This window comes from Schistocerca americana, chromosome 1, assembly GCF_021461395.2.
Source record: "Schistocerca americana isolate TAMUIC-IGC-003095 chromosome 1, iqSchAmer2.1, whole genome shotgun sequence".
Lineage (NCBI taxonomy): Eukaryota > Metazoa > Arthropoda > Insecta > Orthoptera > Acrididae > Schistocerca > Schistocerca americana.
The window spans coordinates 534,839,037-534,866,868 of NC_060119.1; the positions used below are offsets into that span (position 1 = coordinate 534,839,037).

Sequence of the window (27,832 nt, forward strand, 5' to 3'; positions counted from 1 at the left end):
CTGCAATTGTGTGGAAGCTGTGGTAGTAATTGAAGACACGGTGACAGCTGCAAACCACTTGCATCCTGTCATGGTAATGTCTTCCCTGATGGCAAATTCATCTTCCAGCAGTATAACTGTTTGCATCTCAGAGCCAGAAACATGCTATAGTGGTTTGAAAAGCATGATAGTGAACTCATATTGATGTCTTGGCAACCAAATTTGTCTGATGTAAATCCTATGGAACCAATCTGGGTCGCTGTGAGACGTTGTCATCATGTACACAAATCAGTGGTCCTTTATTTTCTTGAATTACATGACCTGTGCATAGACATCTACTGCTGCATACCTCCACAAACCTACCAACCAACTGGTGAATTCTTGATATGCAGAATTACTGATGTTTTTCATTCCAAAGACGAACAAATATGCTATAACCGGGTGATCATAATTTTTTGTCACATCAGTGAACATTTTAATAGCTGAAGAAGGACTGCCTCAATCACTGATCTGCACACCTACTTGTAGCTGTACGTAAGATTGAAAATTAAAATTTGTCATTATATTTTTTATATTAACATAAAAGATAGCAAAATTAGACTAACTTTTATTCTTTGCCAAAACAGAAATTCTGTTAACTATGAGTTGTACAACCAGAAAAAATGTAAAATTAAAATTCATATATTATAAAAATGATTTTTACTTATGCAGTGATTCCAAACCCAACCAAAAAGTTTCTAGAAGGTGAACTTTTCAATGCTGAATGATTAACAAACTAGTAAATATATCTAAAAACAAAGATGATGTGACTTACCAAACGAAAGTGCTGGCAGGTCGATAGACACACAAACAAACAAAAACATACACACAAAATTCAAGCTTTCACAACAAACGGTTGCTTCATCAGTAAAGAGGGAAGGAGAGGGAAAGACGAAAGGATGTGGGTTTTAAGGGAGAGGGTAAGGAGTCATTCCAATCCCGGGAGCGGAAAGACTTACCTTAGGGGGAAAAAAGGACAGGTATACACTCCCCAAACTCTTTGCCTTTACAAATGTCTGCTTGTGTCTGTGTATGTACGGATGGATATGTGTGTGTGTGCGAGTGTATACCTGTTTGGGGACCCAAACTCTTTGCCTTTACAAATGTCTGGTTGTGTCTGTGTATGTACGGATGGATATGTGTGTGTGTGCGAGTGTATACCTGTCCTTTTTCCCCCTAAGGTAAGTCTTTCCGCTCCCGGGATTGGAATGATCCTTACCCTCTCCCTTAAAACCCACATCCTTTCGTCTTTCCCTCTCCTTCCCTCTTTCCTGATGAAGCAACCGTTTGTTGCAAAAGCTTGAATTTTGTGTGTATGTTTGTGTTTGTTTGTGTGTCTATCGACCTGCCAGCACTTTCGTTTGGTAAGTCACATCATCTTTGTTTTTAGATATATTTTTCCCACGTGGAATGTTTCCCTCTATTATATTCATAACAAACTAGTAAGTTATTCTAGTAAAAATAGGCCTTTTTGGAATCAGAAAAATCTGGGTTATAAAACTGTGCTACTGAATTTTGGAAAGATTTGAGTTTTTTGCAGCATGTGATTTTTGAATATGAATAACTGTTGAAGTAGGAAGTGTTTGGAAAATGTAAAATGTTTGTTGAAAAGAGGAGAAAGAAGACCTTTAAAGTAGCTGCATCAATTAAGAAACATTAAATTATTGATATTTCCCTAGAAAAAATATTTCCAGGTGAGCTAACTAATGTGTTATCATTATTGATAGAGAAACTATACACTTAATAACAAAGTTGTGCTTGGGTGGCTTGGTCAGTGGAAGTGGGCTTGATGACAGGTCATGAATTGTGCTTCGGCGGCTGGATCAATGGGAACGACAGGTCATGTGTTGTGCTTGAATGGCTGGGTCGGTGGAAGTAGGCTGTGAAGGCCTGTTATGAGATGTGATTAGGTGTCTTGTTCAGTGGGAGGGGGCTTCAAGGGCAGGTCATGAGTTCTTGGATAGCTTGGGTGGTGGCAGCAGGGACTGAGGGCAGGTCATGAGTTGTGCTTGGATGGTTTGGTCGGTTGAGTGGGCTCTGAGACTGAGATATGAGTTGTGCTTGGATGACTTTGTCAGTGGTAGCGGGCTGTGAGGGTGAGTTATGAGTTGTGTTTTTATGGCTTGGTTGGTGGGAATGGGTTCTGAGAGCAGGTCATGTGTAGTGCTCCATGGCTTGGTTGCTAGGAGTATTGCCCACAAGGGAGAAGATTCCAGCATTGAATCCCAGTCCATTGTAGTTTTAATCTGCTAGGAAGTTTCAAAACAATGCATGCTCCACTGCATAGTGAAAAATTGATTCTGGAAATCAGTGGGTAGATTCTTCATCTCAGCCAAGTTGTGGTGGACTTAATACTGTGGTTTGAGAGATCTGATTGCTTCAGAAAAATAATGGAATAGTGTGAAATGATGAATGAATTAAAGTAATCAACAGTGAGATATTCATAAAATCTGTTTGTTGTGGAGTATATTCCCACAAAAGTCTCTAAGTGGGAACTTTTGACCTATGCTAATTTAAATGTTCTTGCATAATGTTCAGTGAAAAACAAATGATATCTGCTTGAAATTTTACTACCTCTACCATGAAATCATCACTTAAGACTATTAAGCCCCAGTGAAACTTAGACCATTAGCCTTTGACTTGAAACTGCTGCACATTATTTAAAACTTAATACAGACTATGCAATAGCTACAATGGTTCTTATAAAGGAATGTTTGCATTTTTATTAGACATTAAATATTATTTACATCTAGGGAAAATATGCTTTTGACACCACATTTCAAGAAGTTCTCTATTGTATGGTTATGTTTGTCTTACAAGTAGGTGGACACACTTCTTAATGTGGCATTATTGGAATCAGTAATTACAAATCTTCTGCAGAATAATAATCAGTTTACTTTCCTGTTGATGTAGCCATTGTTCTGAGATAGTGCAACAGCTCATGCAGCTTTTATAACTTGTAGGTTTTGTGTGATTAGTTTGTTACATTTGTGATTAGATATCACATATGTCTTAGATGCTGGTTTGAACTTTTATGTGGATGTGAGACAACATAAAATAAGTTTTATAGAAGTTGTCATTTCACTACTAAGAAGCAATACTTATTCTCATTTCTACAGAAAAGATCACAAGGTGCAAAAGTAGCTCAACAGTTTCAGTAGTAAAAAAGAAGGGAAAATTGTTAAACAGAATGAATTTTTCACTCTGCAATAGAGCATGCACTAATACAAAACTTCTGACAGATTAAAACTGTTTGCTGGACCAATATTTGAACTCAGTACCTTAGCCTTTCGTAGGCAAGTGTTCCCACCAACTGAGCTACCTGAGTATGACTCATGACCTATCCTCACAGCTTTACTTCCCAACTTCTCAAAAGTTCTGCAAAATTTGTGGGACTAGCACTCCTGGAAGAAAGGATATTGTGGTGATGTGGCTTAGCCACTGCCTGGGGGATGTTTCCATAGTGAAATTTTGACTCTGCATCAGAATGTGTGCTGATATGAAACTTCCTGGCAGATTAAAACTGTGTGCTGGACCGAGACTGAACTTAAGACCTTTGCCTTCTATGGGCAAGTGTTCTACCAACTGAAGTACCCAAGCACAACTCACAGCCCATCCTCACAGCTTTACTTCTGCCAATGCTTCATGTCCTACCTTCCAAATTTCGCAGAAGCTCTGCTGCAAAACTTGCATGACTAGCACTCCTGGAAGAAATAATATTGTGGAGATGTGTCTTAGCTTCAGCCTGAGGGATATTTCCAGAGTAAAATTTTCATTCTGCTGCAAAGTGTGCACTGATGTGAAACTTCCTGGCAGATTAAAACTGTGTGTTGGACTGAAACTTGAACTTGGGATTTTGCCTTTCACTTCATCTGGCACACAGTTTTAATCTACCACTGCAGAGTAAAAAATTCATTGTGGACACATTCCCCAAGCTGTGCCTAAGCAATGTCTGTACAAAATTCTTTGTTCCAGGAATGCTAGTTCTACAAGTTTCGCAGGAGGACTCCTGCGAAGTTTGGAGTGTAAGAGATGAGGTTCTGGCAGTAGTAAAGCTGTAAGAGCATCTTGTGAGTTGTACTCAGGTAGATCAGCTGGTAGAGCACTTACCCACAAACGGCAGAGGTCCCAAGTTTAAGTCTTGGTCCAGCACACACTTTTAATCTACCAGGAAATTTCGTTAACCAAATAATGGCCAGCCTTGAAAATATGGTGCATGAAAAATTTTTGTGTTTTGGAAAGGAAAATTGCACACAAAACCAACGGAAGCTGTCTCTGATTTATTAGACAATTTGAGATCTGTTACAGAACACTACAGGAGCAGTACAAGCTGTCTTAGGATAAGAAATTCAATCCAAGTCCAGTTCATGCAGCATCAGAGATCTACCAGTAACAACTACAGCCTGAAATACAAACTCAATAACACAAATGACTACTCCAGTTGGTGCTCACTTCATTCATTACCGAGCGAGGTGTTGCGCAGTGGTTAGACACTGGACTCGCATTCGGGAGGACGACGGTTCAATCCCGCATCCGGGCATCCTGATTTAGGTTTTCCGTGATTTCCCGAAATCGCTCCAGGCAAATTCCGGGATGGTTCCTTTCAAAGGGCACGGCCGACTTCCTTCCCCGTCCTTCCCTCATCCGATGAGACCGATGACCTCACTGTCTGGTCTCCTTCCCCCCAAAAACCACCACCAACCACCATCATTCATTGCATGGCAGCTGATTCAGAGTGACCATGGAATAGTTTATATTAGGGAGTCTGACATGATCTTGTCAGACAGTGCTCTAGATGGCAAGCTCCATCAATGTCCATGGGAATTGCTGTGGATGGCTGGGGTAGGAGGAGGCTCAATGGAAGTGGTACAAGTTGCCCCAGGTTGGAGGGTCAACCAGGAGTGGAGAAACAGGCAGCTGCTAATGGGGATGTTGGAAGAGAAGTTGATTTCGATAGCTCTGCAGAATTCTGCAGATGGAAGCTGTGGAATGTATTGTGGACCAATGGTAGATGGCTATCACCCCATGGATAGTGTCCAAATTTGTGGGCCTACCTTAAGGCAAGAGGCCTCAATGATGATGTGCACAGGTAGCGGATGCAACATGTTTGAGTGATTGTGTTGAGGGTAGCCATGAAGCTGCTCCGCTGAGTTGCGGCCTTTGATCAGGGTGGCCCTGTAAATTGGTGGAAGACCATAGAACATTAGTTGTGGCATTAGATGTCATTTCCTCACAAGTGACAGCTGTGACATGATCTTCCATTGGCTGAATTCAGTAACCCAAAACACTCAAGGATGGTTTAATGAAAGATAACATGCGCAGACTGCACTTTAGTCCTTTTGCTGCCAGTCCTAGGTTTGAAGTTGTGGAGATGTTCTTCTGGAGTTGCATATGTAACAAAGATGTCACAGAGGTATACGGCACAGTTCAGAATACCTTGCGGTAATTGATTCATAAAATGCTGGAATATGGCAGCGGCTGAAGAGATCTCGGAAGGTTACTAATTATAATGGTGGAGCCCATATGCCATATTGAGCACTAGTTAAGCTTATGATGCTGCATCCTAGGGAAATCAAAAATACTTCTGTGACCACAGTTTTACTGAATAATGTGCCGTGGCCTAACTCTGCAAGGAGTTCATTCCAAGTTGATAGTTGATAAGTGTTCACATCAGCTTGTGCATTTATCATTACTTTAAAATCACCACAAATTCCTAAGGCCCTCTTTAAGTTTGTGTATTGTAAACTGTGGAGTGACCCATTCACTATAGGGGATAGGTGTTAACACACTTTATTGGCGAGTCTGTCAAGTTCTGTTTTAAGGGTGTCCTTTCAAGCCAAGGGCACTGAGCAAACTTTGAAAAGTAGGAGGCAGCTGTCTTCTTGAAAGTGACCTGATCTCTAAAATAAATTGCCTTCTATAATCCATCTGAGGAAATTTCAACATATATATCATAGAGACTCTTTATGATAGTGCAAAACTCTCAGGACTGTGGGGTGTGTACTCTTTTTCATGAAATGTAAATTTAAAAGCATGAAAGGAGTTGATCCCAACAACATTATTCACCTTAGAATCAGCTACTACAAGAATATTTGCCAGACAACTAACTTGATTATGAGCTGATAAATCTGGAAGTTTTCCTAGCAAGGGCACATGACTGCAAGGGTTTGTCTCAGCTGCCAGCAAGGGTGGTGACCCTAAACATATGAGTGAGTGCTGCAGCAAGGACACAGAAGCACTTGTGTCAAGGAGAAACTTCGCTGAGCATTTGCCTATGAATATTTCTATGTACATTAGCTGGGTTGCATTTTCAGAAGTCTGCACTTCCATGGACTTATCACTCACTTGGATGACTTCCAGAGATTGGGACATATTTGTACTGGAACTGCTACGACATGCATGCTGCAAGTGTTTCTTTTTGCCACACCTCTGTCATGTTATGTGAAGACAAAGGCATGAGCTATGTGCCTGGACAGTGACATAGGCTTGAATTATTTGCATTACTTCCCTCACAGAAAGACCAGATTTCTTTAATATATGGCTTCTCACTTCCGAGTTGGAGGTAAGATGCACAATACCAACGCTGATTTGAGAGTGCACATAGTTCTGCCTGCACAAACATTTAAAATTGCATTTTCTGCTTAATCCCTGCAGGCCAACAACACAGTCTCTATAACACTGATTGGGAACCTTTTTCTGCTGCGAAAACTCTAACCTAGCTCCAATAACATGCATCTTTATCAATAAGTGTTCTTGCAATAATGACAATATTCCAGGCAACTTAATTTCCAGCACATTTGTTAACAGCTCTAGTTTCTGTTTTAGATGATACAGTTCATGATTTTCTGAAAATAACAGTGGAACGTTGCCTTTTATCTGCCAGCAAGTAAGCTGTGAAATATAACTATGGTCTTTGGTGGTAAGCATCCCACCCTTCACTTTGTGCTTTAAATGGTGGATAAATGATAAACAATGGTGGCATGGAAGTTGTAACTGTCACATTTGCTAATGCTTGCAATGCCTGTAAGATTGTAGCTATTAGCTCATGATAACCCTGCATTGTTTCCATTAGAAGTTGTTGGAGTTTCTTGATGACTGAAAAAACCACACTATTGCTTAATTACAAAAATGTTTAAGGGCTGATTTGCTTGCATCACATGTCCCGAGTCATCACCAATTTCTGAAAGGTGGGTTCTGCCCAAAACCAACAAAAACAAACTCTGATTTATTAGACAGATTAAGATATGTTACAGAACACTTCTAGAGCAGCATAAGCTGTCTTAGAATAAGCAATACAATTGAAGTCCAATTTATGCTGCATCAGAGTTTTACCAGTAAGAAAAAGAGTCTGAAATACAAACACCATAACCAAACCCCCTAAGCCAAATGATGCACACTTCAGTGGTCAAATTACGATTGACTCAGACAGGCCACGGACTGGTTTATATGTACAAGTCTGGTGTGTTCTTGTCAAAGGGTGGTGTTGATGCCATCTGGGTAGGGGCACCACAAGGATTGACAGTAATGTGGCACTGGTTAATCAGTTTCCACGTTGAATTCAGGTGGCACCACTAAATAATCTAATGCCGAATTTCTATTGAAGATAAATAATGGTAAGCTTTAAGGTTCATGTAACACTTGCACATTCCAGTGTTCCTGTAAATATACAGTTATTCAAACTGATCTAGCACTGATTTAAAAAAAAATGTTTGTATTGAGGTAAGGTATTTTATGATTATCTTTATGGAAACCGTGACTTAAAAAGTTTTTTTGTTGCAGTGACCTCGAGCAACATGGCTGCCAGACTAACAGAAAAGGCATTTTGCGATGCAGTTCTGCAAGAACTATTCTGCAACCGCAGTGTGTCAGAAATTCAGGACCATATTAACGAGACTGCCAATCAATTTACTAGTGGGTACAGAAGATGAGGGGAACAGGAAGTCTTCATAATGGAAAATGCAGTGTTCAGCCATCAGTGTTGAGGAACAGGTTGAATGGATCATGGATATGTTCCTTAGAAATTCGCTAAGATCAATGTTTCATGCAAGTCACGAGCTAGGATTTCCACATCTAACTGTTTGGAGAGAGCTGAGAAAATGCTTGCAAATGAAACCATATCAGATTCATTTGCTTCAAGCCATTACACATGGTGAGAAACATTTGTTGAAACAATTTTCCATTGATGTGCAGCACTTAATAAAGAGAACAATTTCACACACAGTTTGATTTTCAATGATGGGGTAATCTTTCACCTTAAAAGTAAACTAGCACAATGTGTTAATAAGGGCAGCTGAAAATCCCCACATTGCTACTGAACGTTTCTGTGGACCCCCAAAGTTTAATGTAACATGTTTTGTGCCTTGTCAAAGCAAAATGTGTATGGACCCTTCTTCTTTGCAAGGGCAAAGATCAATGGACAGTCTTACATGCTGCAAGTACAAGAGGACAGTGATAATTTAGTTTTTGAACATGATGGTGCTCTACAACATTTTCACAACAATGTTTGTGAGTTCTCAGACACTGAGCTACGTACCAACATGATGCTGGTAATTTGCAGATGCTGGCATGGCCCCTACATACACTGGCATTACACAGTGTGATTTTTACCTGTGGGCTAACATCAAAGACACTGATTTCATGCCTCCATTTCCTCAAATTCTTTTATGAGCAAGTATCAGGGCAGCTGTGACTGATGTCAATGCGCACACTTTGGGGCAAGTGTGGGCCGAGTTGGTCTATGGACTGGATGTGTGCTATGTGACTAACAGTGAAAATAACATAAAAAGCTTGTAGAATTGCTGTTTTCATACATCTAATCATATAACGTTTTATCTCAATACAAACATTTTTTACAGTCGCTTGTAAGTGCCTAGATCATTTTGAATAATCCAGTGTGATAGTTTGGACGCTATGGGAATTTTTTGTAGATGTTTACTTGAGTTGTAGATGAAATAATATTTACCAAAACCAGTTGGTGAAGATCATATCACGATTTTTTAACGGCATATTTACACTCTTAGAACTAATTGTAATATCCTCCACACTTTATTTTTCCTAGGGGGGGACTTCCATCTGCTGTTTTTTTGTGGTTTTTAACATATATTCTGGTTGATTACCTCAGACAGATGCACATTCTAATAATTTAATGTAAATCTGTTGTAGGTGGCAAAGAATTCTGGCACTGTCACACTCAATCATTTTTCGAGAGTACTTTCTTTTGTTGGACTGCGCATTGCTTCAGAGGAGTTTCTTCTACTACTTAAGAAGTTCTTGAAAAGTGGGTATACAGTGAATTACATTGCATTTGTTAATGCAATTGAAAATATCATCCTAGACCTTGAGAAACATGGAGAGCTTGAAGCATTAGGGGTGAGTCATTATAAAACAAAAGTTTTGTGAAATATCTAGTATAGTTCATAGTAAATATATATTTGTTATGTGATGGGAGAGCCAGTAAACCACCTGAGAAGAATATTGCTCATTCAGTGATGGCAATTTTCACATGTATAATGTACAAAATATCTGCTGTAATTACAAGGTAGCTCAGAAAAGTAAACTGGACTGTTATATGCAGTTTGTGTGCCACACATGTAACAAGTTAGTACAGGAGATGTCATCCACTGCAAACACACTCAGGTCAGCTGTCTACATCTACATCTACACTTACACTCTGCAAACCACCGTGAAGTGCAAGGCAGAGGTATTTTCCATTGTAGAAACTATTTCCATGATGGCAACATATGAATTGGGTGGTTGATAGGTGGAGAAAGAGACAGCAGGTGCATAAGATTGCACTTGAGTTCATTTTGACTGCAGGCAGGGGGAGTAGGGAGAGTTGTGTGGAGTACAATATGTTGCAGAGGAGTGGGTTGGGAGGGGAGATAGACCAGAGGAAGAGGGAGACTTTGGGGGATAGGATTTGAGTGCTGGTTGAGTGAAGTTAGGATCATGAGGCAGGGGTTGATGCAGGTGTGGAACTGGGGGTAGTGGAGATTGTGGTCATGAGGATTATGGGATAGAAGGATGTGTTACAGGGACAACTTGCATCTATGTAGTTAAGATAAGCTGGAGCCAAATATTGCGGGTTGTGAAGCAGCCATTGAAATCAAGCATGTTGTGCTTAGCAGAATGTCATGCCACTGTGTGATCATCCCTGCTCTTGGCCACTGTTCGGTTGTGGCCATTAATTTGGGTGGACAGCTGGTCATGTCCATGCAAAATACTATGGAAGAATAACAGCAGAGCTATTCCATGACATGCCTTCTTTTTCAGATGGCCATGCCTCGAATAGGGGAGGGTCAGCCATGACAAGACTGGAACAGGACATGCTGTGTGGTACAGATTTTGCAACTGGATCTTCCATAAGGTTGTGATCCACATAACTTTAGAGTTAGTGGGAGTAAGTGTGGCATAAGAATGGACTAGGATATTGCATATTGTCTGGGCCATGGAATATCACATTGGGGAGTGTGGGATGGATGTTTTTGATTTCTGGGCATGATGTTAAATAGTCGAAGTCCTTGTGAAGGATACAGTTCAGATGTTTCGATCTAGGATGATACTGGGTGATGAGGTAGGTGCTCTGTAGCAGCTGGTTTTGAGAGTGGGGGATGGGAGTGCGGATGGGCTTCTGAGCACCACATGCTTGATTTTAAAGGCAGCTTCAGTGCCATCTGGGTCCTTCTCCACCACACTAGCTTCCCCACATGCACCTCTCTCCCTGCCCCATGACCCTAACTTCACTCATCCAACACTGGACACTTACTCTAAACAATCTCTCTCTTCCTCTGTTTTATCTCCATCTCCCCAACTTCTCTTTCATAAATTGTGTGCTAAGCACAACTCTGCTTTCCTGTGGTCAGAAAAAACTTACTGATGTCACATTGTGAGGCTCTTCTTCCCAGCTATGTACCAATTTTGTTTCCTTCTTGCTCCCCTACTGTTTCTCTCCTTGTCCACTCCACCTGACATAAACTCTCACCCCAGTCAAGCTAAACTGCTGGCTCAAAAATAGGCAGAGCATTGTAGCTGTACTCAATGAGTTGCCAAATTAAACCACAGAAATTTCAAAGATGAATATAGGTTTAAGAAAGGTAAAAGGAAAATTAAGGAATACAACAATATAAATCACTTAGGGAAGAAATGGCTATGGGAAAAACATGAACAAATAAAAAAGGAAGTGGTTGCCAGGAGGCCAGATTCAGGACACAGGAATATAAGAGAAAAGCTGTCAACATCAAGAGTTCCACTGTTACAATGTAGAATAAAGAGGAGGTGCATAGGAAGAATACATTGAGGTCCTCTGCAAGAAGAAAACATCTGATAATGTGACAGAAGATGAAACTGCTGTTGATTTGGAGGAGGTATACTGATGTACAAAACATATTGGACCATGTCCATTATGTCCATTATAATTATCCGGGCTGTTATGCCGTGGTCGGTTGATGAATTCTGTGTTGATTCCCTACGTTCCCAGAATTCATCAACCGACCACGGCATAACATCCCGGATAATTGTAATGGACATGATATTTCTGGCCGTGAAAGTCTACATTTTAGTATATTGGACCATACATAAGAAGAACAACAAGGGTAAGGTGCAGAAAGTAACTGGAAGAAATATGCAGTGAGATGAACAGAGATGACACTTTTATTCAAAGTCACTTCAATCTGTGCAGTTGACAACCACTGGATGGTCATTGGTGCTTGTGGACGTGCTGCAATACATCCGTCCAATGCATCCCACACATGCTTGATGGGATATAAACCAGGGAAATGGGCAGGCCTATAATTTGCCAAATATCCTCTTGCTTTGGAGCTTCTCCCTCTGCACTGTTTGATGTGGTTGTGCCTCGTTATCCATAAAAATGAAATCAGGGCTGGATGCAGTCCTGAAAAGATGCACATGGGGAAGGAGTACAGTATCACAATAATACTGACTGGTGAGTGTACCGTGTCCAAACATTTGGAGGTCAATACACTAATGCAACATAATTCCTTTTCACACCATTACTCATGGGTCTCCAAAATGATCATGTTTGACAACGTTCTTGGATGCATTACGTGTTCCCACCTCTTGCCCTAAGAGGCTACATCCAGCATTGTTGAACATAATCATTTTCATGGTACAGGTGTTATGGATTGGTGGGGCATGATGTTGCATTGGTGTACAGCATGTCTACATGCATCAACAACGAAGCAGCAGTTGCCAGCCACGCTGATGGAAGAATGGAACACTCTTCCACAAGAAGTCCTTGCCAACCTTGTGACGAGCATGGGAGCACATTTGCATTGCTATCTGTGATGGTCACACACCCTCTTAAGAACCATGTCCCACCTTTTGTAATGTCCAGGCGACCATAATAAATTATGGTGACTTCAGACTAATTATTGTCTGTGAAGAAAAATTCATATCCGTTCATCTCATTGCATTTTTTTTCCAGTTATCTTTTGTGCTATAATGTAGCAGTTCTTACTGTGTATGGTCCAAGTTTCATCATTCGAAAGTTACTTTCATCTGTAAGTTTGACATACCAGTGGATATTATCATCCATAATTTACAAAACTTCTACTGTTACCTCTCTGTGAAACTGTAATCTTTACATACAAAAGCATACCATTAAGTGAAGGTAAACTGTTTGTCTGGTATACAGTACAAGAAACACTTTGAATTTTTAAGCCATATATATTTGACATGTACACATTGTAATCAGGGTCTTATTTTGACTTTACATATTTGAAATATGTACCTTGTAGAAAGTAAATGCTAAATATTAGCCGCAAAAAAATGCTACATATAGCCATATGGTATAACACTAGAACTGTACTTACATTGAAACATTTGTTGATATAGCATATAAGGGTACGAGAAGATTAATGATAAAGTACACTATTGTAAAGCAGCAATTTAAGATCAATTAAATATTAACATGAAATTAATCTGATGTAAAAATCCTTGCAGAAATCAGCCCAGTATCCTGGACGCTATCTGTCAGCTGAGATGCCAAAATTACCACGACCTGAGTTGGGAAAAGTTAGCTACCCTGCCCAAGTAAGTCGCATTTTACCTTACATTTATTAGAAAATAAATTGATTAATTTTTAATAAAAACAACAGTTTTTGCACACACCTTCTTGTTTGGGAAAGGAAAACATGTTTCAGAGTTTTTAAGAAGTATGTCCTGTGAATTGCATTGAATGAACAGCAGTTTCATTACTCCTATAACTTTTAAGTAGTTTTGCAGAGGATACTGAAATGAACTATCTTTACTGAGGAAAATTCATCTGACCCACAACAGAAAATTAGTTCCATATTAGGTGAATAAAACCCAGGCACAACATAGACAGTAAACATGCATTTTACAATCAAATTTTTGCGTAGGGTAGTGGTGGTAAAAACCACAAGTTCATAATTTGTAGCACTACATGCACAACAAACAGTTGTGGTGTCCAGAGTCCACAGGCAGAGGCAAGTCAGATAACAGCAACTGAGGAAGAGACTGCTGTAATGCAACCTTTTACTTGCGCACTACAGGAACTGATGTGATGGGTCTATGATATCAGTCACTTTCTGCTGCAGATATCCTTGTCAGATGTGCAGTGTTACACATATCGATTTTCTGATTCATCCATTTGCACGTCCAGTGGGGCTACTAAAGAGAGGACCAGATGGCCCCAATTTGATCAGGTTAAATAAGTAAAGAAACTGCAGAGGAACTAAAAATTTACTTGATGTCAAAGAGAATGGGATAAGAACTAGGATGAGTATGCAGAACTGGAAAGGAAGTATAGACAGAGTCAGGACAAGGACTAGTAGGGAGTGAAGACAGAATAGGGATGGGAAAAACCAGCTGGTTAAAAATGATACCAGTATTGTAGTTCTGAATAACTGATATGTTTCGATATTTGTTTGTCCTTGGCTATGACAGGCATTTTTTCTAATTTTTTACTAATAACTGAGAAAAAAACTAAAATATCAATTAGCCGTAGCAGCAGTGCTGAATTTTTTTGTTTTAAATAAACCTATTTTAAAAAAGGAATAATTTTTTTTCTTAAAATTGGCATTGATTTGAAATAAGCAAAGCAATCAGTGCTATTTTCATAACAATGCCAACAGAAACAGAACATATGGCATAAGTATTGGTACAGCACTGTTGAGGCAGTAAGGTCCCTATTGTTGTGTGTTGTGGCTTAAGGTACCCATTTTTGTGCAGTGGGCAAGACTTGTCCCCTCTTGGCCTCTATGGTAGTTTCTTGCTGTTGTTACTGGACATCCATTATATTGCACAATGGCACTAACCGTAGTCTGCAAATGTTTTTATGAAGTGACGTAGCAATGAACTAAAAAGCTTCATTTGCTTTTGAGATTAAAGATTTGTCTGCCATTCCTATGAAAAAATACAAGAGGAAGAAAATTATGGTAACAGTAAAAAATTAAGAACTTAACAACAATTCATACTCAGCCTACAGTAAATGTACAGATTAGCTGATGTGCTGCATGTGTCTAGATAATATGCTTTCGTCTGCTTGAAGACCTTAAAAATCGACAAATTAATATGAAAAGCAGAGTTCTTTGATGTCAGTTTTCACTCTGTAGCACTGACCGTTGGTAATGCCCAAATAGTGGTATGGTCTATGTTTAAAACATGATTTTTGAGCAGAGTTTCAAAAAGTTGGGACCTTTAGGAGAATATTGGTGAATTTTTTTACAGTATTCAACCACTTCCCACTTTTTGAGAAAAGCAGTGAATGCTGGACAGAGTAATTTTTTTATTTGTCTATTTCATTTAATGTTTTCATTCTGAGTATCTTGAAACTGAGAGAGTCAAAATTTTTCAGTCTTTGTTTGATTATACACTTATTACAGGAAATAACTGGAACAAAAAACCAAAAATCAGTTATTTCAGAAACCGGTTATTTTGAGCAGTTTTAACAGTCAGTTAAACTGGCATTAAAAAAAACCTGTATCATTGAAAACCAATTGTTTCAGTGATAACCACTATCCCTAATACAGAACATTTTGAAGACTGATGTATGTGTTGTCAAGTGCTAGTTTCCATGTGAGCATTTCAGAGATGTTAGCATTGGAGCAAGGCTCATATGGCATTGGTTGAAGTTCATAACTTTGTGCTGAGCAGCTTATTCTGCATCTGAATTGCGATAAACTTCATCAACTGCTGCACAATACATTTTGTGAACTTTCGTAACTTTATATGTAATCAAACACTAACTCTTCATGTATTAAGAAGCAAAGATATATGCTGAGATGACAAAAATAATGGGGTAGTGATGTTCACGCATACAGGTGGTGGTGGTACAGGGTACACAAGGTATAAAAGGGCAGTGCATTGGCAGAGCTATCATTTATACTGAGATGACTTGTGAAGAGTTTTCCGATGTGATTATGGCCACTCGACAGGAATTAACAGACTTCGAATGTGGAATAGTAGTTGGAGCTACACTGAAGCACCAAAGAAACTGATATAGGCATGTGTATTCAGATACAGAGATAGTAACAGGAAGAATATGGTGCTGCAGTCGGCAACGCCTAAATGAGACAAGAAGTGTCTGGTGCAGCTGTTAGATTGGTTGGTGCTGCTACAACGGCAGGTTATCAACGGGGTGTTATAGTCGGTGCACGAGCGATGGGACACAGCATCTCCGAGGTAGCGATGAAGTGGGAATTTTCCTATATGACCATTTCACAAGTGTACCGCGAATATCAGGGATCCAACAAAGCATCAAATCTCCAACATTGCTGTGTCCGGAAAAAGATCCTGCAAGAATGGGACCAATCATGACTGAAGAGAATCATTCAGTGTGACAGAAGTGCAACCCTTCTGCAAATTGCTGCAGATTTCAATGCTGGGCCATCTACAAGTGTCAGTGTGCCAACCATTCGATGAAACATCATCAATATGGGCTTTTGGAGCCGAAGGCCCACTTGTGTATCCTTGATGACTGCATGACATAAATCTTTACGCCTCACCTGGGCCCATCAACACTGACATTGGACTGTTGATGGCTGAAAATATGTTGCCTGGTTGGATGAGTCTCATTTCCAAATTGTATCAAGGGGATGGACTTGTACAGGTACGGAGACTATCTCATGAAGCTATGGACCCTGCATGTCATCAACTGTTCAAGCTGGTGGAGGCTCTGTAATGGTGTGGGGCGTGTGCAGTTGGAGTGATATGGGACCCCTAATACGTCTAGATACTACTCTGACAGATGACACGTATGTAAGCATCCTGTCTGATTACCTCCATCAATTCACATCAATTGTGCATTCGGGTGGGCTTGAACAATGCCAGCAGGACAATGTGACACTCCATACATCCAGAATTGCTACAGTGTGGCCCCAGGAACCATCTTCTGAGTTTGAACTCTTCTGCTGGCCACCAAACACCCCAGACATGAACATTATTGAGCATATCTGTGATTCCTTGCTATGTGCTGTTCAGAAGAGATCTCCACCCCCTTGTACTCTTACAGGTTTATGGACAGCCCTGCAGGATTCGTGGTGTCAATTCCCTCCAGTACTACTTCAGACATTAGTCGAGTGCAAGCCATGTCATGTTGTGACACTTCTGCGTGCTTGCAGGGGTCCTACACAATATTAGGGAGGTGTATCTGTTTCTTTGGCTCTTCAATGTAGATGCATGGGACATTCCATTTCAGAAATTTTTAGGGAATTTAATATTCTGAGATCCACAGTATCAAGAATGTGCCAAGAATACCAAATTTCAGGCACTATCACTTGCCATGGACAACACAGTGGCTGATGGCCTTCACTTAACAACTTAAAGCAGCAGCGTTTGCATAGAGTCATCATGGTCAACAGACATGTAGCACTGCGTGAAATAACCACGGAAGTCAATGTGGGGTGTATGTTGAACTTATCCATTAGGACAGTGTGGAAAAATTTGGCATAATGGGTTATGGCAGCAGATGACCAATGCAAGAGCCTTTGCTAACAGCACAACTTTGCCTGCAGTGGCTCTCTTGGGCTCAGAACTATATTGGTTGGATCCTAGATGATTGAAGAACTGTGGTCTTGTCAGATGAGTCCAGATTTCTGCTCGTGAGAGCTGATGATAGGGTTCGTGTGTGGCACAGACCGCACGAAACCATGGACCCATGTTATCAACAATACACTGTGTAAGATGATGGTGGCTCAATAATAGTGTGGGCTGTGTTTACATGGAATTGACTGAGTTTTCTCATCCAACTGAATTGACCATTAACTGGAAATGGTTATGTTTGGCTATTGGAGACAGTTTGCAGCCATTCCTGGACTTCATGGTACTGTTTGGAGATGTCAAGAAGACCTACATAAAAGTCTCTGAGGGCATATTTCTCTTTTGTGGTGGACCCACAATTACCATTTTTAATTGACTTCTGACCTCTCCTGTAGCAGCGACTGCATAACAAAATGAACGATGCTAGAGGGTGAATCATAGAAGATGAAGATATGCTCTCACTGACTTTTTTGTAGTTTTTTTTTTTTTTTTGATATCTACAGTTTAGTACTAGATACAATGATGTAGCTCTTATGGTTTACATAGTGTGTTGCAAGAATGTGTGCTGGCAGCAATTTTTTTTACTTCATATTCGTATTTAAATGATTTTGAATGGTTGTATCAACATTAAATATGGCTTAAATTGATCAGAATAATGAAGAAGTTAAAGAAACGTCGTTTCAATAGATCCAGAAGTTTTCATGTGGTCTCGGGATAGATATGAATGAGTAGTTAAGATTTTATTTGTAGGAATTAAATGTATTTACATAGACACTCTATAACATGCAGAGTGACGCATCGAATGACACCTGTTGACAAAGTACAATATTAAAGTAGTTAAGAGGGAATTTAATAAGGGAACAGATGAACATAGCCACATACATATTGTAGAGGACAGGGGGTTATTTTTAGGAAATATGGTGCGAAATTGTGATTTAGTGTGTTTCAGTGCACGATGCGCCAGCCTCACGGCAGACGGCGGACGAAGGCTGGCTGGCGCGTTATGCAGGTGGCACAGTTTTGCATCGAGTGTCGGTATGTGTGTATGTGTGCAGCAGTCATCAACAGCCAGAACACAGCATTAGCAGAATCATGCAGGTGCGGGCCGCATGTGGCATGGTTGCGTTAGCCAACTCATCGAGAACCTTCTAATAAACATGCCGCCACGTAACTGGCAGATTCAGCAGCGGTCTGCATTATTTAAGGGCATCAGAGGTGGGCGTTGGCATTCAGTTTGTCTGATTGGGTGTTCGGTCGCTGTCATGTCGTCGTCATCAGTGATGCTGTCCCTGAGGACCGGCCGGCGGAGGACGTTGCCCGCTGATGCACTGGCGACTCCCGGCGTCGTCACGAGCCACAGCGTCTGCAGGAGGCACGCTGGGCCAGGCCTCGTGTTGCTAATCTCCTACCGCCTGCACAGCCGCTGACCGAGCACAGCTTCGCGTTTCCCGGGGCTGCGTGCATCAGCACGTATACACCACGACACGAGCGGTGGGGCTGAGCTACCGGTAAATGTATTGGAAGAACCAACAATAAAGAGGAAGATTACTAAAAACAGCCACCTTCTTCTACTCAGGCACGCCCTACAACCCCGACCATGCCACCTGCTCCGGCCATCCTATTACAATATGTAGCCTGCCAAAATCATATTACAAACCATTCATTGGCGTTACTGTATTCAGGTAAAAATATGTAAAAATGAAAAGTTTTTAATTTGTTGTAACATTGGTTAAAATGCTTTAATAAAAATATGTTCTTGTAGAAAGTACATTAAACAGTGTCTTTAACATGTGATTTATTTTTATTCTAAAAATCCTGAGTAGTAATCAGGAGGACAGATGGAAAGAAACAGACAGACAAAAAGTCTCCTTGAAAGTAGATTAACCATTGTGATGAATCCTTAAAAAACTGACATTTTATTGATATGTTATATACATTAAATGTCACTGAACTTTTCCTTACTTTGCACATGAAAGGCAACATTGTTTGCACCTTCCTTTGAACCATATGAACATGTAACTTTTCAGTCTCTTGATTTATATGATCACTAAGCGAATTCTTATTGGTGACCTTGACCCCAGAAATTATTAACTTATTGCTGGCACGTTTGTTTTGACTTTTCGATATGTCACTTAACATATTCATTGTAAAAGTTTTGATACATCTTCATGTTGAACACAATAATATGAGCTTTACATACAGTGTAGAATGCGATGACTGATTCATGGACTGATTGACACACGCTGATATTGACTGGCATGGCAGAGAACTCCCTGAATGAAATCTGACACTTCTGTGGAACTTGTTTCAAATCAGGGAATCTCGGGCAAGCATGCAAGTAAATGATTCAGTTCAGTTCAGAGATGCCATAAAGACTGATGGATGTTTTAATATTGTGTATGCTCATGATTAATTTTATAAAACAAAATGTTTCCTGTTATAATTGATGTACAGGGTGAGTCACTAACTATTGCCACCTAAAATAACTCCAAAAATATGATAGTAACTGAAAAGTTTGTGGGACAAATGTTGCATGGGCAATGGGGGCCATAATATGACATTGGTTTTTTGTTGCTAGGTGGGGTCGCATCAGAGATATGAAGATCAACTTTGTTTTTTTAAATGGGATGCTACAGTTTGGTACTTATTTTCAGATAGCGGCTATCAAGATGAATCCAGTGAAGGTATCAGTAAGATCTTTGTAGGTCAAGAGAGGTCAAAAAGATGGCATGGAAGTCCATTTACAGAAGGTGTTCGAAGTGATGACCATTGGTATCAATACAGTGCCGCAATATTCTTATCATGGCTTGAGTGATATTCCTTATCATTTTGGCAGTTATTGAAGCACATGCTCCAACAATTCTCTCTCGTATATTGTGCAAATAGTAAATATTTGCCGAATACAGAATATCCATCTAACGTGCAGTTGACATGTAAACACAATTTGACAATTTTGCAATACAACACTAATAGGAATGATGCATTCCTTTGCAGAACAAGTCGATATGCTTCTCGTTTATGGAGAAGGCCAATGAAATTCAGTGAGAGCTAGAGACTTATACCCTGAAAGATATCCTTAACATACTCACCCTACACATAGTACATTTAAATACGTATATGATAAATTGAGAACAACTGGATCTTTAACGCATCAAAAACATGTCTGGCAAAGGAAAATTAGTAACAAGGAAACAGAATTTGGTACTCTTGCCGCTATGGTTTGAGACCCTTTGTTAGTTCACGTAAGATTGTAAGGGGATCTGGCATGAGTCAGAGTAGTGTTGTTCATGTTCTCGATCACCATAAATATCATCCTTACCATATCAGTCTCCACCAACAAATAACTGGTATGGATTGATGCGTTGCATTGAATTCTGCCGATGGCTCAGTTTCAGATTCACAGGGATGACACATTTGTTAATTTGATTTTATTTACTGATGAGGCTACATTCATGAGCCATGGAAATGTTGATTTGCATAACATGCTTCATTGGGCAACTGAAAATCCATGTTGGCTGCGGCAAGTTGCACACCAAAAAACCGTGATCAGTGAATGTATGGTGTGGGATTCTGGACAAAATTATAGGCCCCTGTTTCATCGAAGGAAATCTTAATGCAAGAAACATTAACTCTGTTACAGGAAGAAATACCTTTACGAACAAGGAAAAGAGTGTGATATGAAAAAGATGGGTGTCCGGCACATTTTTCTCTGATTGCTAGAAATGAGTTGCAGAGACAATTTCTGAATCGTTGGATTGGACATTCTTGTGGGGATTGGTAAAAAATATTGTTTATAGAGACATTCCAACTACACCTCAAGACATGCGAGAGAGAATTGTCAGAGCATGTGCTTTGATAAGTGCCGAGGTGATAAGGAATACCACTCAATCCATTACAAGAAGTTTGCAGCACTGCATTGATACCCTGTGCACCAGTGCGATAAACTCCCAAGACCAAGAACATTCCAGTGAAAAAGGGAATGATATCATTGAAGAAAATGCTGTCTTAGTTACAGCGAGTGTAAATGTGCAGTGCCTCAGAACAAAACTTGATACATTATCCCTGTTTGTTTATGAAGTGAGACCTGATGTATTATGTATATGTGAACACTGGCTAGCCCAACCACAAGCAGAATACTAGAGAAACGTTGAATATTTAGAAATGGTGAATGCATGGTGTAGAGAAACTACTATCCATGGTGGTGTGGCTGTGTATGTAAATAGCGAACTCAGTGCCAATAAAATTGACTTAAGTAAATGTTGTGTAGATATAGACCTAGAATTAGCTGCTTTGGGACTGTCAGGTGCCAGCTTAATTGTTGTTTCTGTCTACCATTCCCCAGATGGAAATTTTGAAAATTTCCTCAACCAGGTGGAAAGCTGTCTGTGTCACCTAGTGCACTTAGGGACAAAAATTGTTTTATATGGAGACTTCAACATTCATATTGGAGGAGGTAATGATAAAGAAAGAGCTTTCATGAACTTAGTAAGCAGCTATGGGCTATTCGTAGGAAACTCTCTACCAACAAGAGGAGCTATTTGTCTTGACACAATTCTGACAAACCTAAATAGTTGGGACTACAAAGTAAGTGTGGTGGACCCTCTACTAGCAGCTCACCATGCAGTAATCATGATGTTATGGACAAATTCGGTAAGTACACAACAAATTCCCAGCTGGCATTCAAATTATGTATTCAGAAATAGAGTTATTACAAAGAAAAGCTTAGATGATTTCAAAACTACAGTGTCTTCTATAGATTGGCACCAAATAATTGATGAATTGCCACCAAATTCTGCATTCAATCACATTTTCCAGACCCTTAAAGTGAAATTTGATGAATATTTCCCATTAAAACCAAAGAGATATTCAAATGCTAAATCAAAATGTAGACAAAAAACTAACAAAGTAAAGAGGTGGTATACTCCTAGAATAGCCAAAATAAAATGTATTGTCCAAATACTAAATGACAAGGTCAAAGCTGGTAAAGATATAGATATTAAGGATATACTGTACTCTAGTTATTTACAGACCAAAAGGATCTACAGAAAGGAAGTAGAAAAAGCAAAGAAGGAAAGCAATGCCAGATTTATTGAAGCTCACAATCCTTGTAAAGCAACATGGGACCTGGTTAATGAGCACAGGAAAAAGCCCACCTCTTGCTCTAATTCTTGCGGTCCAGATGAGTTTAATGACTATTTTATAAAAATAGTGGAAAACACAGTAGACGAAATCCCTGACTTGGGAATAGATCCTGCAGCTGCTGTGAAATTTGAGAATAAATGCAGCATTGTAATGTGGAAGAGAGTGTATCCAAAAGAACTAATAAAAATGGTAAAAAGCTACAAATCTTCAGGGAGCCCTGATATTTATGGCATGTCCTGTACTATGTTAAAAACTATAATCAGTGAAATTGCACAGCCATTAGCAGTGGTAATAAATAAAAGACTCCGTGCAGGGGAATTTCCAGACTTCCTGAAAGTAGCACACACAGTGCCTGTTTACAAAAAGGCAGTCCATATGAAGTGTCAAGCTACAGGCCCATATCTATAATACCAGTAATAGCGAAGGTGATGGAATCGATAATGAAAGAACAACTATTAAGCTACTTTGAAGGAAATAGTCTCTTTTATGATGCGCAACATGGCTTTCGGAAGGGCAGGTCAACAACAACAGCTGTACTTGCCTTAGTTACAAACATAAGTCAGGATTTTGAAGACTAGAGTCTATAGCACTAGTACTCTGTGACCTTAATAAGGCAATTGACTGCATCCCACATAAGGCCCTGCTCAGTAAGATAAAAACATGTGGTATAGGGGGATCTGTCCTGCAAACTCTTGAATCCTACCTGAGAAACATACGACAGATTGTCTCCGTGCAAGGAGCTGATTCAGGTGAGCAGGAGCTACAGCATGGTGTGCCACAGGGATCGGTAATAGGGCCCCTGCTGTTCCTTATCTTCATAAATGACATAGGCTCCAATCGGCACACCTTGCAGTTTGCGGATGATACAACCTTGTTCTCAAAAGGAGAGAATGTTGAACAGGCAGTCCAACAAGCAGAAGTCTTGTTCAGTGAAGCTAAGGCCTGGTTTACCATGAACAAAATGAAAATTAATGAAGAAAAAACTCAGAGGATGATATGCAGCCTCAGCAGTACTGGAGCTTTGGGTAACCCAACAGATGTTAAACTTCTGGGCTTTCTCATTGATACCAAATTGACCTGGCAACAGCACACCAAACATGTATGTTCCAAACTTCACTTTACAGAAGTTCTTCTGTGAACCTTGCAGAACTAGCACTCCTGAAAGAAAGGATATTGCGGAGACATGGCTTAGCCACAGCCTGGGGGATGTTTCCAGAATGAGATTTTCATTCTGCAGCAGAGTGTGCGCTGATATGAAATTTCCTGGAAGATTAAAACTGTGTGCCGGACCGAGACTCGAACTCAGGACCTTTGCCTTTCGTGGGCAAGTGCTCTACTAAGGTTCGCAGGAGAGCTTCTGTAAAGTTTGGAAGGTAGGAGACAAGGTACTGGCAGAAGTAAAGCTGTGAGGACAGGGTGTAAGTCGTGGTTGGGTAGCTCAGATGGTAGAGCACTTGCCCGCAAAAGGCATAGGTCCTGAGTTTGAGTCTCGGTCCGGCACACAGTTTTAATCTGACAGGAAGTTTCAAGTTTTGGAAAGGACCATATGCAGTCTTAGAAGTGTTGTTGCCAGTTACTCTTAAGCTCCAACTGCCCTTTCGTTCAATTGTCGTTCATGTCAATCATGTAAAGCCTTTTCTGGGTAGATTTCCTGTAGTATCACAAGATGACGAGGCCGACTGAGAGGCAGACCTGCTGTTCTCAAATGCAGGAAGCGAGAATCGCGAGGTCGTAGTCCAGACTTAGAGGCTGAGGCTGAGGCATCGCCACGTTCTGAGCGATCCTGTTCCAGACACCCCTGAATTCTGCGTAAACATGTGTAGTGTGTGAGAGTGCAATGTGTATGTTTATTTCAGCAATGTGCTTATGTGAATGTGTTGTGAAAATTTAGTATTGAAGCTATTGCACGAGTGCACAAGTGAAACTAAACCTTTTATTCCACAGGTTACCACAAGAAATTCATTTATTCTATGTTTATTGTTAACTCTAGTATTTAGAACAAATTAACCATGTTCATTTTTATTCTAATGCTTGCTATGATAGCGATTCTACTAATGGTGTAGTAATAGTACCACAGAGTACAGGTGTTTTTCTTGAACCATGATCAGACATGGTAGTTTCAACAAGTAATACAAAACTTGCCCTCAAGTACAATTTGAGTGAAATCCAGCAACAGTTCAATTCTGTAAAGACGCAATTGACCTAATTCGTTCTGTTAAGGGTAATGGCACAATTTTGGAAATGGGTACATCTTGGTATAATAACTGGATCATAGCCAAAATGCAGGTAGAGTCTACATTTGCTAATTATGAACAAGAGATTTACTGTTTTTTAAAGCTTTTGCCACACAAAACTTTAAATTAGTCATAAACATGCCTGGTTTGATTTTGGAGGGAATATCCTTCGTATTGTATTTGGTACTTTAACTAGTTGAGAACTACTGGAAGTTAAAGGCAAAATATTAGCTCTTGAACAACAGTTCAGTACAGATTCAACTAACCTCTCTAATGAAATTATCGTATTAAAGAATATGCAAAAAACCCTTACTAACCACACAGTTTTCATTGAACAGATTGTAAGGCAATTTATCTGACATTTCCACATAATTCGTAATGAAATGAATGCAAATATCCAAGAACTATTCCAAGGATTAAATGCTGTGAGTGCACACTTAGATTTAAACACTCTTTTGTTAAGGATTACTGATAGTTTATCAAATGCTAGAATTGATGCCCTTAACTTAAGACCAGCCTTAGAAAGTAGTTCAAATGATTGTTTGAGCAGTGTACTACTACATCCAGAACAATTTTTACAGATCCTACTATCAGCTGAACAAAAGCTAGATGCTACATATACTATGATTTATCTTGTTAACTCTTACAATTTATATGCTTACTATAAGTTAACCACCACACACTCCTTAATGACTCAAGATGAATTAACTGTTTCTATCCCCGTTGCTAGATCAAAGCATAATTTTGAAATGTATAAGATTTATACTTACCCTGTGAAATGGAGACAGGCAAGTATTCATGTAAAGTATATACTGAATTATGATCTACTGATCAGCAAGGATTGAAGATATTTTGTGTTCCTAAATGAAAATGATTTGGATATGTGTAAATGTAGTCATAAGTTAATTTGCCCTGAATCAGCAGTATTCGTAGACAGTAGAGTGTACAGCTGTAAGGAAGAATTGTTGAATCATCCCCCAAGAGATGATTTCCCTAGAATTTTAACGCATCTTTTATCATACATTCCATAAACGATGTTCTGAAGGTATAATTTTCTCATTTACCTCCACCGTTGATGTCACATTTACATGTAAAAACTATGATACACCTGAGCTACCCTTTACACTAAAATTGAACAATAGTGGATTAATCTTGAATGCCACACATTGTGATTTATCATGTGAACTACTTGATATGCCTAGTGTATTGCCAACTACATTTCATGCAACTGGACATTTGCCATTAACTAGAATGTTATCTGTTTATTACAGTGATTCATATGTATTAACATATGGAAAGCATTCCTTATCAAGTTTTTCTGAAGACAATAATTTAATTAAGGACATGCATGAAAATGTAATCTCTTCAAATAATGAGTTAAATTTCATTGAAGCAGCAAATAGAATTAAGTCCTTCAATTCATCCAGTAATGTTAATGCATACTTGATTGTCAGTATTGTGTTTTTATTGCATTTATTAATTTGTCTTTTGTAAACAGCATTTGTCATGTATGAAATTGTCATCTTGAAGGCACACTTCTCTGTACCGAACGTTACTGTGTCTGCAAACGAAATACATGTTGCAATGCCTTCTGATGCCACAAATGGTGAAATAGATTCATAAAGCCCAGGAGGTCATTTTGAGCCACCTATGATTGCTCTTTTTCTCTAGGGAGTGTGATGTAAGGGTCTATGGGTTGCACACAGCCATACAGTATGGACATGTGTTCGCCAGCTGGCCTGTCTGGAATGCTTACAATTTGCTTGGTCAGTAGACTAGTGTCCGGCTGCACTGTGACGAGAGTACGCCACTGGCCACCGTCCGCAGTGCACAGTATTAACTAGTACAGCCTCTGGCGTGAATATGTATCTTTTCTTGGCTCACAATGGAGCCTTTCGGTATGACCATGATTAGCCGGTGTTAGGATGTCAGACACAGTGATGATGGGTGCGCATAGCATACGTGTTTTATAATCCTCCTTTGTTAATAAAACTGTTTAAACTTACCTCTCATGTTCGAGTATTGCCATACCTCAAGGACCCTGCTTACAAATTCTGACAAAATATTCATGTAATCATCATGCGGGGGAACAACAAACACTACCCCCTTATATGAATAAATTTTGTGAAACATGATAATTTCCCATTCATTCGTCAGTGGACCAGGCAGAAGAAAAGAAGTTAAGTAACATTCTACATGAATCGTTACATTTAGTGGAGTTGAGCTGCAATCGATGTTTGAAATGTGGAAATATGTTTAACAAGTGACTGTTTCAGGTGAATGTAAGATGAATGCCAAGCATAAACTGTCTCGAAAAATTTTCTGCTATGGACACACAGAACGAATGGATGTTGCCACATGGAAAGAGTTGGTGTAGATAAAAAGGACTAAATTCTCGAACAGCACCGTCAACCATCAGATGAGTAACAGTTTATCTTTTTAATTAAATAGTTTTGTGACAATGACAAACATTTATGTGGGAAGTTTTTATATTTTGTAATTTACCATGGCCGATAATGACCAAGTAAAAATGAGTGAGGAACCAATGGAAAACACTTTGGACCTAGGAGCAACTATCAATGAACTGTCGCCCAGTAGTAATCAAAGCATAGATCGAAGCTTTGGTGGAGAGGGTTTTAGTGAAAATGTCGCCACAAGTACTTCAGTTGCACAGGTAAGAGTAGGCGGTGATGATTTGTTAATGTTATTAATGCAGCGTATGAAAGAAGTAAAGGAACAGATGAGGCAAGAAGCGAAGGAACAGATGGGACAGATTAGGCAAGAAGCAAAGGAACAGATGGGACAGATTAGGAAAGAAGTGAAGGAACAGATGGGACAGATTAGGCAGGATACTAGTAAGATAAGGGAAATCTAGGATGGTTTGGCAGCACTAAGAATTACTGTTTATACAGGACAGGGTGGACTCAATACTTGTGTAGGAGCAGTAGAGGTAAGGTTAGAGATATTAGAAACTAATTTCACACAAGAGTTGTCCAAAAACGAGGAGAGATTCGAAAAACTATATAAACATGTAGAAGTAGAAAATTCTAAACTTAAAGTAGAGGTTGTTCAGACTAGGAGAATCTTAGAAGAAAAAGTAGGAACTTACAAAAGGAACTCTGAGTTAAAATTTACAGACATTACCAATCAAATAAGTAATGTAGAACTGAAGTGTTATGAAAAATAGATTTGTGTAAAAATAATATTTTAGATTTAAGTAGGAAAGTTGTAGAACTATGAGAGGGTGTAGCTCAAAGAACTAACTTTTATTAGCAATATTAATTGTTTATGGGGTGGCATATCTTTAAAATGCTTTCCAGGAGATGGTAATTGCATCCTGCTGATTTTTTACAGCATTGTCAAGATAATTTTAGTAATGACATGACAGACAATGTTAAAATTAAATTTGTTAAGAGATT

At 39.5% G+C, this 27,832-nt stretch overlaps 1 protein-coding gene across 1 annotated transcript in view; it reads left to right on the top strand.

Annotated features, from left to right (window-relative positions):
- LOC124572183 overlaps positions 1-27,832 on the top strand; it is a 492,468-nt gene that overhangs the window by 274,300 nt on the left and 190,336 nt on the right. Inside the window, exons 3-5 of the mRNA XM_047131123.1 lie at positions 9,181-9,387; positions 12,979-13,068; positions 17,977-18,168. Of these exons, the coding sequence (XP_046987079.1) occupies positions 9,181-9,387; positions 12,979-13,068; positions 17,977-18,168 (489 nt within the window). The remainder of the gene's footprint in view (positions 1-9,180; positions 9,388-12,978; positions 13,069-17,976; positions 18,169-27,832) is intronic.